Source organism: Seriola aureovittata, chromosome 8 (genome assembly GCF_021018895.1).
Source record: "Seriola aureovittata isolate HTS-2021-v1 ecotype China chromosome 8, ASM2101889v1, whole genome shotgun sequence".
NCBI classification, from domain to species: domain Eukaryota; kingdom Metazoa; phylum Chordata; class Actinopteri; order Carangiformes; family Carangidae; genus Seriola; species Seriola aureovittata.
The window spans coordinates 23,085,301-23,101,141 of record NC_079371.1 but is presented as its reverse complement, the minus strand read 5'-3'; the positions used below and the strand labels follow the sequence as shown (position 1 = coordinate 23,101,141).

Below are 15,841 nucleotides of genomic sequence, written 5' to 3'. Positions count from 1 at the left end.
CCAACACCTAAAGTGGTGAAATTTCTTGGAAAAATCAACTCATTCAAATTGACTTCCTGTGATCAGATTTGCTCACAGAATGAAATAATTCTGTGCACATCATTGCAACACTGATCAACTTGATGAACTTTAGCCCACAAATTCACACTGTTAACAAAGCTGTCCTGACAGTTCTGACCTTTGAAGTATTGGAGAGCTGGAGTCCAAAATGGTGGGAGCTATCATAACTTATTAGCTGCACTTGTATTTGAGTCCAATTCAATTGTCAAAAGAGAGACAAAATACACAATAAACGAAGTCAAAGGTGAATTTGACTGAACATTAATATTTTCCATTGATATTGCAATAATATCATTATTTTAATCGTGTAGTGAAAATCTAACATCATGACAGCCCAAATCCCAAACAACCACAAATTAAAATGTAAAACCAGGACAATATTTTGGTCCGTTTACATGCATCCAAATGTGTATACTTTATGTATGCTATATTTCACTGTTGGTTTGTGTTCACCAGAATGTGAATGTCCCACTGAGATTCATCTCCAGACAAACAGGTCTTTTACAGAGGAAGAAGGGGGCTTTGTCAGACACAAGCATTGGGATTGTTCGACACAGTGCGAGTGTGTGTGCGAGTGTTTGTTGTCTGTGTGTGTGAGAAAGAGATTATGTGTGTCTCTTTGAGAAAGAGAGTGTGTATGTCTGTGAGGAAGAGATTGTGTCTGTGTATGAGGGATTGTTCTACACAATGAGTGTGTGTGTGTGTGTGTGTGTGTGTGTGTGTGTGTGTGTGTGCAGGAAAGACATTGACTTAGAGGGGGAAAACGGGACAAGTGTTGGTTTTTTCTGTCTGCATTTCAGTCTGATATCAACAGACAGGGAGTGTGTGTGCATGTGTATTCTGTTTGTGTGCACAAGTGTGTGTGTGTTTTTTCTGTTGCTGTAAGTCAAAATGGAAGCACAGCAGCTCAAACACCCGGCAGCACCTTGTACGGCTACGTTTTGTACAGTAAGTAAAACTGATATCTTTTTGAACTTCAAGAATTATGAAAACGCTGTCTGATTTCACATATCTGCCGTAATCAAAAATGTTTGGAACATACCACTGAATGAGTGGAAGCTAACTGCAAACATGCTATTGAGATCATAGGGAGAAACATGCTAATAGTGAGATAGGAATAAAGCTGTCTGTTGCTATGGTTGTAGCATTATTTTTAGCCACACTTGCAGCATCTCGGCAATTTCAGTTGGTTGGTAAACAACTCTGGTCCAGATTGAAATGACAATGACTGGATGGATTGTTAATAAAGTTTGTGAAGATTCATGGTCCCTAGTGGATGAATCTTCTTGGCTTTGGTAATCCTCTCACTTTTCCTCTGGTCAGGTGATCACTGGGTTTAACATTTCTGTTTTTTAGTGAACTGTCTCATCAACTATTGGATGGATTGCAATGAGATCTGATACATTAATTCATGCCCCCCTCGGGGTGACCTGTTAAAACCTTTGTGCTCCTGTGACTTTTCATCAAGTGCTATCATCAAGTCAAAATGTTAATTTGTCCAATACATTGGGTTCTGACGAACAAATCTAATCACATTCCTACCAGCCTCAGTTGAATTTAATATCTAATGCTAATTAGCTAATGATAACATGCTAACATGCTAATCTAAAATGATGAACATGGTAAACAAAGCAAAATTGTGAGTACTGTCACTGCCTGATCCGTGGTGGAAACCCGGAATGTTTTACGCATGTGTGAAAATGATGTTAGCATTTAGCTGGTAGTAGTAGGCTAAAGCCTCACAGATGGCTGTAGTCTTCGACAAGATGGAGATGAAATTACTTTCTGTCGCTTTTATCACTGTTAATAACTTTTAATTCAGTTATTTAACCTCAGACAATTGCATATTCGACAAATGTCAACTTTCAAAGTTCTATTTTCAAAGTTCCAAAGTTTTTAGTGGTAAACATCAATGTGTTTACCCTTCAATGTTTTCCTAGCTGAGGTGCCTTTGAAAAGACATTGAAAGCCTATCAGAGCCAAGGTGGCTTTTCTGTAACTTTGCCTCAGAAATGATCATTACAATTCAAACAATTCAGTTTTAACAGATGCACTGTAAAATGAGCCTTTGAAAACTACATTTTATTTATAGGAATAATTTTTGTCCAGTCTCAGCTGTAACTGTCCTGTTTCATATCTGCTCAGAGCAAACCAACATAAGATATTTGAAAGCGTCTGTGTTAGCTCAGTGCTGGTTGTTCCTCTAGTTCTTGTTTGCTTATACCAACAGCCCACTCTGTCCGTCAGGCAGAAAAGATGCTGTTAATTCTGCATCAAAACATGGCTGCTTGTAGGAAAAAAAAACCCAATGGATGAACAATAACAAATCATATGGGAAACTGCTTGAACATTATCTCAGAAGGAAAAAAGGAAGCATAAAGTAAAACAGCATTATGTATCTTCCGGTCATTTTAACAAAGTTCACTGAGTAGGTTAATAGTTTCAAAGTTGGTTTTATTTAAAAGGTCAATGATAATGAACTAAACAGGCCTGGAATCTGGCAACGCTGCAATCCTTTGCATTACGTCCATGTTGGTTTATGGAATGTGATAATATGACCAGCCGATCAGATCACATGACTTGTTAGTGTGAGAAAATCCGTTTCACTTTCTCTCTCTGTCACAGCCCAGGAGAAAATGTTTCACTGATAGATACCATCCCATTGCATTTATTGTCAGTATTTCAACTGCTTTACATTTTCAAACTACAATTTATTTTTCAGTATATCATCTGATATCAGAACATTTTATTATGTTAGCAGATTATTTTAAAGGCTTCGGGAGCATCAGTCAAGAACCACAGCTTTGCACCAAGTATATGGTATGGAGAAAATAAACAGAAACAAATGAGGTAGAATGGTCTGAGGGGTCTTGATGTGATTAATGGGGTAAGAAGCTACACAAATTAGTATTCATGTTTTGGATGTCAGTATTTACTTTTATTTATTTATATTCTACATAAATATCTTATATATCATTACTTTTACTGTGAAATACTGGACAGTTTTACCTCTTCAGCCTGGAAGAGTTATTGAAATGAATCTGAGACGTGTGAAGGATGGAACCGCTCACATGGGGCCGGCCCCAACAAGAAAACCTTTTTGTAAGGGGTCACAATAGAGCATGTGGTGGAGAAGTAACACAAATTGAAATACTCAAGTAAAATAGGGCACAACTTGGTTTCTTTCTGCTGCTTATGTATCTGTGGGACTCAGTAATGTGCTCATGTCGTGACCTTATCATGCTTACCAAGTTTTAATGCTATTAGTATGCCTTTAATATTTCTGTAATATTCATATAGAGATTTATGTATCGGCATGACTAGACACTGGTGAATTTGTAGTAATCTTGAGGCACTTATGTTACTTTATGATCTGTCACAATAATATTTTACTTTAATTTCTATAGGTCATTTATTGTCTCTTATAACACCTGGTATCAATAAAATAACTCTTTTGATATTCATTTGGTATCTTAGACTGCAAATCTTTTCAGAGGAAAAATAAAACTATAAAAATATAAATTTTGCTTTTCCTCTCTTTTCTAATGCTTCTCCCTTTAAGGCCACAGTCAGCTGCTGAAAGAGCATCGTTGGTATTGTTGCTCCTCTGGTCTCCTCCTTCTTTCCTCCTCTTTTCCCCTCCCTTCACTCATCCATCCATCCGTCCACCCCTTCTCCTCTTCACACACGCACACCGATTTGCGCATCGCCTCCTCCGGTACAATGACCAACGATTCTCCGGAGGAGGAGACCCGAGCTCCGGGCGGCGGCGGCGGAGGAGGAGGAGGAGGTGGGAGAGGAATCGCACAAAGAAACCGAGCGGACGACAATGTCACCATCCTGACATCCTCCATGGATTTCCACAGAGCCAGCCGGAGCCGAGCCAGCAGCAACAACGATGCCGCCCCGAGCTTCACATCCTCCGTGGATCTGAGCACCTCCTCCCTGGAGCTGAGCATCCAGACGCGGATCTTTAAGATCATAGTCATCGGGGACTCCAACGTGGGGAAGACCTGCCTCACCTTCCGTTTCACCGGTGGAAGCTTCCCCGATAAGACCGAAGCCACCATCGGGGTGGATTTCAGGGAGAAGGCGGTAGAAATTGAAGGAGAGACCATCAAGGTAAAAGCAACAGAGGGGCTGGATGTTGATGAGTGGTGTTTCCTCACTCCCACCCCCCCCTCCTCCCTCTCCTCCTCCTCCTCCTCCTCCTCCTCCTCTTTTCTTTTTGTTGATCAGCTGCAGCTATAAGTCTGCCAGTGGATCACACAGGGCCTGTTCTTTCATTTTATCCCCACACTCAAACAACAGACTACAATTCACAGCACTTAACAAGATCTTTACAGCCATTTTACCATTTGAAATGTTCTGTGGATACATGCTGGTGAAATTCAACATAATGTGGAATCAAAGGCTTTGTCCTTGTAGCCCAAAGAAAGACAGCAATGTAATGAATTTCATCTATTGTCTGCTTCCACTTTGAAACAGATTTCTAAACTTACAGAGAATTAAATAATTATTCCAGTTTAACACCTGCGTTTTATACTGTCTTTATGTTTATAAAAGCTCTGCTAGTACTGTCAAAACTCTAGATTTTGAAAAGCTGCTTGAAAATCCATGAAGACAACTCACTTTGGGTGCTGAAACAGTAAATGTCTGTAATCCCAGACGTGTCTCGGTGCACCTGTCCAGCTCCAGCACCATCATAAACAACCACCCATCCATTTTTCATTGTTGTAAAATGTGTGATGTAAGCTCTGTGTAAGATGTAAGCTGTGGGATGTGCAGTGTTTATCAGCCACAACAAATGCAGCAGTGTGATAACAGGCTAATTGAAGTATCATGACAAATAATGCAAATCAAGATTTTAGTGCTGCCAATATGTAGGATGGTTACTAACATCCTCATTCATTCATTTGGATGATCTGTGACTAAATATTAGCCTTTTATTGAGATTCCTTACTTGTGCAATGCACTACACGTTCCTGACCCCCTCCTCAGTGTACAGGGAACCACAGGTTATACACACACATTAATGTGTCTGCGCTTCGCCCTCACACTCTCTGTCTCAGTAGAGCAGTCTATCTGCAACCTCCAGATGCCCCCTAATGCTGACTCACAAACACACTCACACAAACACTGTACACTCCACCTATGAGGTCAGTGGATGTGAATCACTGAAGTTGTCCTCAAAAGGCCTGTCATACTCACACAGTATGATCAGCGAGGTGAGAAAATCTGAAAGTCGTCATTCTTTTCATATGTATGTTTAACTGATGTAACTGATTCTGCACTTCACTACTTTCTACTGTTTTCTTCACTGTAAGCATCTGGCTTTGTTGCTGCCTTAAAATCTGGTTAGGTAACGTTGGTGGCTGTTGACAGCGTCCATCAAGTTGGGGCAGAAAGTAAAGATTTTGATATTCAGAGTAAGGCTGTTCAAGTTATTAACAGCTGCTGTAAGAACAGACGGTGCGTCTTGAAGATAACCTTTAATACTCCTTAAAATGTATTTTTTTCTATATTTGGAAATTAGTTTTTTGACATGCTAAGAGTGTGACAATAGAGGGTAATATTTTGTTGGCGTGGCTGTCCATTTGTTCTAGAGAAAAATATCTTGGTAACTTCTGATCAAATAGCCATTCATTTTGCTGTGGAGATTCATGGTATCCAGAGGATGACTCCGAATGCTTATTCTGTTGTCATCATGAGGACACAATTAAGGGTAATCAGCGCTGTGTTTGCCATGAAATCATCACATTTACACTCACAAGGGAATACGACCTTTAATAATGATGATTCCACTAATCTTTCGTGTTGTACGACGAAGCCTCTAGAGCTGCTACAACAACTAGACTTAAGGCCCCTTTACACTGTTTGATTTGACCTGTCTGAGATTTCCGTTGACATGCATGTGAGAAATGTTGTGAAGTCTGTAGTCACTGATCCAAAATGGTGGTCCTAGATCTCACAGTGAGACACGTCCACGTAGGATCAAATTCTCACAGTGTGACTCCTCCCACGACCCCCCGGACCCCCAAACCAACCAACCAGAAACTAACATGAAATGACAGACTACATTAGCGAGCACAACATTTCATAAGTGCTATTTTCTGAATAAAACTTTAGGAGTAAACATATGCCCACACACACAAACTAAAACAGTGGAGGTGACATGAAAAAGAAGTTTGTCGGATTCTAGCAAAGAAGAAAATCGTCTGAGCTGCGAGCAGCACGGATGAATGACGTGAGCTGAAGACGTGCCTCTCCTCTCAAACACTTTATATAGTTGCGCTACACTTATCCACGAATCCATCGCACAGTCTGACAAGCCTCAAAATGATTGCAACCAAAAATTTAATACCAATCTCACACAGCGTGACATGCAACAAACTTATACAATCGTTGCTGTCACACAGTCTAAAGACGCCTTTAAAAGTAAACCTGGAACCCTGTATGTATTTAGAGATATGACACTTATGAATAAATGATTTATTTTATTTTATCTTGTGTCATATAACTTGTGTCAGCACTGGTGGCGGTAGAGTGAGAACTGAAGGTTTATAAGAACACTAGGATTTGAGATTCAGCAGATCATTTATTGCCAGAACTGGGACAGGAAGCTCAAATCTTGTGTGAAATCTTTCATTGCTCCTTTTCTGGTACAGCAGGGCTTTTAAGACTGTTATGAACAAACGTCATGGCGGCACAGGTGAAAATTTCACTCACAGTTTGTGAACAGTGTAACAGGATTTACATATAATTAAAATTCACTCAAAACTCAGATTAATTTTGCATGGATTTCATTCTGTACTCCTCAAGCAGGTGAATAAAAGTAGCACACAGACTGGCAACAGCAAATGTTATAAGCTGCAGAGGGCTATAAATAGCAGAGCAGAGTACTAAGTATAGATGTGTAGAGTTAGGTGTCAAATTAATGTTAATGATTCACAAGACAGCGTGACATACAGCCAAGATATATTACAAAATAAACAATGTTAGTGTTTCATAGCTGTTGACAAAAAAATGTATTGTGAATTTATTAAGATTTTACTGAATTTACTGCTTATCTCTAAGCATTTATGTTTAGCTTGAAAAGCACAGTTTCAAATTGGATGGATGGTGGATATAAATTAAAGGGTGTTCAACAAAGACTGAGCTTTGATGTTATGAGCGGCACTAATGCAGCATTCAGGCTATGATGCTAAATAGCCAGGCTCGTCCTTTCAAATGGTAACAGCAGATCATTTACTAGTCCTTTTACACTACAGGCCTGGGCTGGGTGTTGGGAGACATCCATGTTGATGTATAAACCGCCACTGATTTCACCGAAACATTCATAAAACTGACTTTTAGGAGCACGTGGTATCTGACTTAGCAAGTAGAGGTAGGCTTATAAGTAATTGTTACTCAATCTGGAATCTAAAATGACTGAATTTTATTTTTAGGGAAAATCAATATCAGTACTTTTCTTGTGCAAAGGTGGAAAACATTGCTCACTTCCTCTTTCTCCCTGTGGTTAAATGTGCTGCAATTAAATAATTACGCTGTTGGGGAGAAGCTCCATATGCTCCACAGGTCTCCAACAGTATACTCCAAACGAACAGCTGTAGAATACCGTGCTGGATGCAAACACCAGTATATTTAGCTGCATGAATTAGCTTGAGAGTCACGGCGGGACCTGACAGGACAGGCAGTGAAAAGACCACAGTTAATTATTTGAGGGCAGTGAATAAAATTTTATAGCCATTGCTAGCCAGCCTGCATACATTGTAGTGATATTTCCAAATGTGGTGCTTTTATTTTGGTTTTAACCTCACAATTGTGTCACTTCTTTAATTATGGGATACACTGCCCGTCATTTACTGTATACAACACAGAGTAGACCTGCCTGAGGCCTTTGTTAATTATTAAGCAGAAAAGTCCACTGTGCTACAGAGCAGTGGTCTCCTGAGACCCTATACCTCCGAATATCTGAGCACTCTATCCTGTTGACATAGCACAGTGCCATGTACTGTTTCTTGTAAGGCCTTATAGGCTTAGACAACTCCTTAGTGACAGATACACACACATGTTTTTTCATTCTGACAGAAATCATTCTGATTGAAGATCTAATACTACGCATTTAATCGAATAGCTGTGTGAAAATGATAAATACACCATGCATTTGTCTATTCCGAGAGCCGCAAACACTAAGAGAATATTCTGTTTAGGGACTTTGTTTTGTCTTTCTCACTTATATACTTAATCATCTGTTGGATCTCTGTCTCTTTAACTGTCACACAGACTTAGCTTGTCTATCTCCCCCCTCAGGTGCAGGTATGGGACACAGCAGGCCAGGAGCGCTTTCGTAAATCCATGGTGGAGCACTATTACCGCAATGTCCATGCAGTGGTCTTTGTGTATGACGTCACCAAGATGGCTTCCTTCCGCAACCTACAGACATGGATAGAGGTCAGTAACTTGCTCAACACATTGTCAAACAACTACTCTAAATACTATTGTTTGTTTAGGAAGGGTTGACCGAGCTAAACTGCACAGCAAAACCCAAAGTTTTTCTTACACACAATACTACGGTACTCTTTTTTGGTGCAGACAGCACAATCATCGTCTCTTCAGTGTTCCTGCCTTCTATTATAACTATTTATTACTCGTGGGTTGTCAGTGTGAGGTTTCCATCACATCGGATGGATTGCTGCTAGTGCTATTACATTTGTTATTACTGCTGTGAGGAAGCCAACAAAGCCCCATTTCATCCAGAGGTACACTGCGGCTTCACTTAGAAAATGAATTATTCAAAGTGGCGTGTGTGGTTGTGTATGTAGGAGTGACTTTTGAAAGGGGAAAAAATCATTTAAGGCCAAGTCCACACACACATATGTTAAAACGGGCTTTCCTGTCCACACTAGGCTTGGGCTAATATTTGATAATATTTGATCATTTTGAATATTACGATATTTGAGCTGGACTGTATTGAGATATAAAATTTTATCGCCTAAGCTTAGTCCACACAAGCACTGTTTTAAAAAAAAAGTTTCATTCACATGAAAATGCAAAAACAAAATGTCAATGTCAGTATGCCAGAACAACAGGTGGTGATATAGCCTTAACCGTAAAGCCATGTCGGCCAATTGCACAAAATCAACTCAAGGAGATAACAGCGCACACTCAGACATCACAAGCCAAAACCTCAGCTCAGAAAAATGAGTATCTGACCATCTTCACCCTGGAAGGAGTTTTGAAAAAGATCTATTTTCAGTGACCTAAAATGTAGTTTGCGTGTGGATGAAAAGGCCAAGAATATTCAGTTCTACCATCAGTAGTAGTATCTGTAGCAAACATCAGGGCTGTTACTCTTTCAAAATTTAAAATTGAAATAAGGACTAACACTTCATATATTGAAATCAATAGCAAACCTATACAGCCTCTTAAAATAACCTTACATTGTAAAATTGACAACACTATGTTAATTTCCCAATGCTACTTGAGTGACAAGCTAACTATGTTATAAGCTAATGGGTGACAAGCTAAAAGCTAACATCAGATTTGCTGTTGTTGTAATTTGACTGTAAACTATTTTGAGAAGACAACAAACACTCTTACCTTTCTCCACCTGGTGTTGAATCCAAAATGCTTCCACTCAGTACTTACAGGTGTTTGGTGTCAGGATTATCTGTTCAGCATGGCTAGTTAGTTTCCTTGTTTTTGCAATAACAAAGGGAACATCAGCCTGATTTTCGGCAGTTCCACAGCACAGGGTGACGAACACCTATTGCTACAAGGCCTGTCTAATTTTACAGTGTGAATTTTGAAAATGAACAGATCATTACAGAGAGAATATTAAATAATTTCCTACGTTCGAACAATAATTTCTAATACAAGGGTTAGGGTTAGGAGTTACACATGCAATCATGCTGTAACAATTTGTTAGCATGGTAAACCAGATATAAGCATGTATATAGAATTATAGGATATATAGGATTTTATTATTCCTCTATACTGGCGATAGCCATAGCCAAAGTAGCGATCAAAGGTCAAAGGTCAAAGTCACTATGACCTTACAAAACAGGTTTTTGGCCATAACTCAAGAATTTATGCAATAATTATGACAACATTTCACACAAATGTCTAATAGGATAAAATGAAGTGATGACATTTCATATCCAAAAGGTCAAAGGTCAACTTGTGACATCATAATATTCTGCACTTACACTTAACACTATACATTTAATACCTTTCTTTAAATTCCTGCGAAGTCTTCACTACATACATTATATGAGTCTAGACAGATATGGATGTGAACTGCAACTTGGCAGGTTGAAGGAGACATACAACCGCGAGGCGGTGATACTGAACTGCAGGAAATGGGAACCTTGCAGCCATTCTGGCACCAGTTGGTTCGCACTGCAGTTGTTTTTGCCAAGTGTGACATATTGTAGCTGTCATAAACTCCTCTTAATTATCGCTAAGAGGCCAATTTGTAATGTTTTTTCCCCTCCCTGATGCTCATATTTATGGTCTTTATGGTATCATAGAAACATAGTTTCTAAAGCTACATTCTGTTCTTTCTGTTCTGCTCCAGGAGTGTAATGGCCATCGGGTTTCAGCATCAGTACCTCGAGTCCTGGTGGGAAACAAGTGTGACCTTGTGGACCAAATACAGGTTAGTGCAGAACCACAGCAGAATATAATACTTTATTTACATTCCTAAATTTGATTAAGGTTTACAACCAAACACTGGTGCTTCCCCAGGTGCCCTCCAATATGGCCTTGAAGTTTGCTGACGCCCACAACATGCTGCTGTTTGAGACATCAGCCAAGGACCCTCGGGAGAGTCAGAACGTCGACTCTATCTTCATGTCCCTGGCCTGCCGCCTGAAGGCCCAGAAATCCTTGCTCTATAGAGACGTGGAGAGAGAGGATGGGAGAGTGCGACTCACACAAGAGACTGCAACAAAGAGTAGTTGTCCTTGTTGAGGAAAAGGAGGAGTGGGAGGCATATTGGAAGGGAAGAGAGAAGAGTAGCTGTACATGTCAAGGAAGAGGAGGAGAGGGATGATGGGAGAGTGAGGTTAAAACAAGAGTCTTTTAAATTGAGTGCAACTTTTCTAGTTTAGGATGACGATGGGGAGGTTGAGAAGAGGAAGAGGAGTGAGAAGTTAAAGCTTGTGTAAGGGACTGAAAAATCATCAATATTTGTGTTCTTGAGGATGAGGAGAAGAGAGGATGGTGAGGATAGAAACTGACACATTTATTAACAATTCAGAAATTAGACAATGTTGCCTTTAAGACTCAATTTTTCAAACATAGACACAATCCCAGTAAATATACTTTCTGTGGGCCCAGTGCACCGGCAAACATAACACCATAAGCATAGGAGTCGTTTTGTGGATCCACAACAAACTGAAACCAGCCCTGGCTTGGTGTTTATTAACACCAACATTCTGATGCACCATATCAGAACTCATATATCACAGTCGCATATTGATTTTTATCCATATCCTATCTGAAAGAGGCATTTCCTGGCCTTTTTCTACTGCCTTTAAAAGCTGCCTCAGTAAAAGTAGCATAGAGGTTTTAGTCTTATTAAGTCTTTTAAGCACTCGAGATGATCTTGGTTTATACAACGAAGCAAACACTCTGACAGCCTCTTGAAGGGACTGTTTGAGAGGATGAATGAGACTCTTTTGGTCTCAGCATTTTAACATACCTGATATCTACCCTTTACGAGTGACAGTTGACTTAAATTCACTGTGAGATCACAAGTACATGGGAAAGGTGAGAATACACGTTAGACATTTATAAAATAGGAGACGGAAAAGTCTTGTTCAGCTCAAAGGACTTACAATAAGACCTTGAGAACGAGGTCTCCTGAAAACGGCCCATCTAGAAGTTGTCAGGCAGTGTGGCACATATTGATTTAGAGGCTTCAAGATCCTCTTTCCCTTACGCAGGAGAAATGCACTCTCTTATAAAGAGGGGCCATCGTGGCACAGCTCCTCTTTCTCATATAATCCTGTTGTAAACATATCCTCTCCATGTTTTCCCAGTAGCAGAGTGGCTTATCCAGCTTTCCCTTTGTGTGCAAATGCAGAAACATCCAATCTTTGCCATGTGTGACTTTAAGATAGCCAGTCTCCCTATCAACAGCAATTCCAGTCTATAATAAACATTTTCAAGGTAAAGGCCTTTTGTCTTAGATGATGTGATTTCTACATCAGTATCACTGCCTCCAGTTTCAAAGAAGATGGGAAAAAATGACAGAAAACTGTGACCCCTGTATAGATAATGCAGATCTTTATACTGCTACCCAGCCTGAGCCAGGATAGTATGAGTGGACTATTTATGCTTGGTGTCTTTGAAAAGGAATGAGTCCAGGAGTATCCGAGCCATGGATGATACAGGCTGCGTGAAACACTGTAGAAAGCCATATTCATTACTCACTGTACACATAGATACAGTATGTTTTACAGGAGGCAGTTCCCAGTTGGGTTGTGGGTGGAAGAACACACTGTACACACACAACTTAGTGTTGGAGCTATGAAGTTTGTGTAATAAAGCATCAATCCACACGCCTGACTGTGATGCTGCCAATATGTTATAGCAACACATTCACCATATCTTACCCTAATTTAATGTTGTAGCCTACTTTGGAGCAATGCTATTAATATATTTGTATGCCATATGTAAAAGAAATTCAGATCAGTGAGCATTTAAGGCCAGTGTTCCCTCCGAGCTGACAGGCTGGTGACCTAATTATTTCAACACATAGAGCAATTCAAACACTGTGCAAATCCAAGTGAAATTTATATTGTCTGAGGTGTATCAGGTTTTGTTGATCTTTATTAGAAAACTCTTCACCGTTTTTCATCATTTTAATTCGTGCTTGTATTAATAGCTGCAAGATCAAACAGCTGTTACAAGTGAATAAAATGACGCTACTGTAAAAAAAAAAAAAAAAAACAGGAAGAGCTCTGTTTGTTCTCATTGTACGGGCAAATCTGTGACTTGAAAAGGAGATTTTAACTTTAATACATGCCACCCAGAGCCATAGTTTCGACAAGAAAGAGAACACAAAAACTAGGACAACAACCATGCATCCTTTTTCTAAACCGCTTATTCTGTTCAGGGTTGTAGGTGGCTGGATCATATCCCAGCAAATAATGTGTGAGAGGATGGGCACAGCCAGCAACGTTTTGTCTGCTAACAAATATCTATGGCTCTGTCTACCATTAGGTTAGTTATAATGTGGCTAATTTAGTCGCTGAAATAAGAGTGAGATGATTGTACTAGCCTAATGAGAAGAAAAACATGTTGTGGAAAAAAGAAGAATGTGCCTGCATTTACTTCATATGCTTACCAGACCTGAATAAAATAACATTTGACTTGGTTTCAAATGACTGGGGAAAAAAAGTTATAATTTAGTCATTTTTTGTTTTCAGGTTTTCACTTGAAGACAATCTTGTTGTATTAACTTGATAATAGTTTAAAGTAGTAAAAGTGTCATTTATTGTGCAATAAATAAATGTACCGGTTATCACTCATTGCAGTTACATACTCTACATTAAGCTTCATATCAACTTTCTCTTACAAACATTTGAAATCACTGCAAATGTATGTTTTACACAGATCTAAGAGTTAAGAATAGAAATGTACAGTGTGTATACTTGGCTTCCCTTTACCCTGTATTTTATCTGTTAAAATGTTTCCCTATTTATTTTATTTCTTTTTAATAACAAGTATTTGCTCTTAAAGGGATCCCTTGACATTTTGAAATTTAGTCTGGTAATTTTATTTATCTGTTTAAGAAAAGTTACCATATGTGAAATGTACGTAATGCTAACACAGCTGAAAGGAGACTGGTATTTGCAGCTTGTTAGCATTATTATATTTTCATATTAACTTCCTATCCTATTGTAGTTTTCAAGACTTGTTTCTTTTTTTTTTAAAAATGAATTAAAAATTATAATATCATAATATTTATTCATGTCTGTGGAGAAATTCTCTTTCCCCTCCACAGGGAAATCAATGCTGTCACATTAAGCACAATGGAGCATTAAAATAATTGCCTACCATAAATGAATAAATATTCAGTGAATAGGAAACTGAAATCATGTATGAATCCCAAACATAACAGGAAAGAAATTTCACTCTCAGGTTCTCTTGGGTCCTTGTCTCACCAACACTAGCCCGACTGATTTTTATGGCAGATAATAATATTGCTATTTTAAAGTTTTTAAAAAGTTGATAAGAATATATCTTATATTTAGTTATAAATAACTGTGACCTAGATTTTACAGGTGGACAAACTGTGAAATAGCAACAACTTTTCATTTATATTTCCTTTCACGTATCGACCAACGTTGATAGCAATACATCGGTAATGAGATAAAAATTGGCCATGCTACTTAAATGGTTGGGCTCTATCAACCTTCAAAATTTCAATTTCAAAATTTAATATATAATTGGTCACAAAAAAAGAACTTCACTCTTTCATTCTCACGTCAATGTGCTCTGTCTGTCGATGAATTTTGACGTGGTGGTGCACATAGTGAAGAAAAGCCACCTTAAGCAACGGAGTGACACAGGTCAGAGGTCATGTCAGACCTGCCCTTCAGCGCTTCAAACCTGCCTTCAGAGTTGTTAGAGCAACACGGTGAAGAATCATACACCTGGGATAGGTTCTGCCATTTTATGCTCCATTAAGCTTAAAGTGACTCCATAGAGGTATGAGGCCTGGGATGGGTCACTCACAGAACAGCAGCCCTTGCTCAAAGACACTTCAGCAGGATGGATGCCTGTTGACACAGAGATTTGAACCCTCATCCTATGTTGTCAGTGATACAAATTATTGTCCAGTCCAACAAAATTTTTCAGATTAAAAGTCAAAATACCAAGTTACTCCTTTGACAAAAGCCTTAAGAGTGGTGTTACTTGATTTTGTGATGTTATAAATTGATTATAATTGTTGAATCTCAGATGACAATGTGTTTTGGCTGTGAATTTATTATTGTTTTGGACTGTATCAGATCGTCTGTCTTCTTCGTTGTTGTTACAATCTCACAGGGACTTCTGATAAAACTGCTGAGCAAGCTTCAGTTGACTCAGAGCCTCATTCTTTGGAGAGGAGTTCAATCATGCTACACTAAACTTTTCTGTTCTTTTGAGATTATGTACTCCCTAAGCATACATGATGAAGTTTTCAGTAAAATGTCTGTTTTGGCCATCTACTAATTTCCTGACAGAGGTATTTCCTCTCAGAGTCTGTTTCCCTCCCACATACAGGAACGGAAGATTTAATGTCTGTTTTTCTGTCTTCCCCCGTATCTTATTTCACCCTTCGTGTGTCACCGTGTTTCTACTGCCCTCTAATTCTATTTCTGTCCTGATCTCTCTATAGTTGATCCCTTTAAGTCCTCCTATGCCTGGCTCATATCTCACTGTCAGCGCCTCTGTGTTACAGTGACCTCTAGTACTTTCAATTTCAATTTCTCCTTCTCTGCCTCCATATGTTAATGTGTCTGCATCAGTCTGTCAATTCTTTCTTTCCCCAAACATGTGGATTGGTGCTGCTCCTTGTCTTTGGCAAGAAAATTTAATTCTCAAGCAGATCACATCCAATGGATAGAGCAGATGAGAGCCTCTGAATTCTGAGAGACCATAAAAGACCATAAAGGCAAAACATAAGATGTTATGTTTAATTTAATAATCCTCTTGATACTGACTCTGTAGGTCTATGAACAAGAAGATTAAAATTTCTAAGTGGATAATTCTGAGTATA

At 39.0% G+C, this 15,841-nt stretch overlaps 1 protein-coding gene across 1 annotated transcript; it reads left to right on the top strand.

Annotated features, from left to right (window-relative positions):
- The first annotated feature begins 803 nt into the window (after positions 1 to 803).
- On the top strand, positions 804 to 15,158 carry rab33a (RAB33A, member RAS oncogene family). Its single transcript, XM_056383468.1, has 5 exons — positions 804 to 1,008; positions 3,623 to 4,182; positions 8,374 to 8,514; positions 10,643 to 10,723; positions 10,813 to 15,158. Exons 2-5 carry the CDS (start codon positions 3,784 to 3,786, stop codon positions 11,035 to 11,037), a joined length of 846 nt encoding a protein of 281 aa, XP_056239443.1. The 5' UTR covers positions 804 to 1,008; positions 3,623 to 3,783; the 3' UTR covers positions 11,038 to 15,158.
- The last annotated feature ends 683 nt before the right edge of the window (positions 15,159 to 15,841 follow it).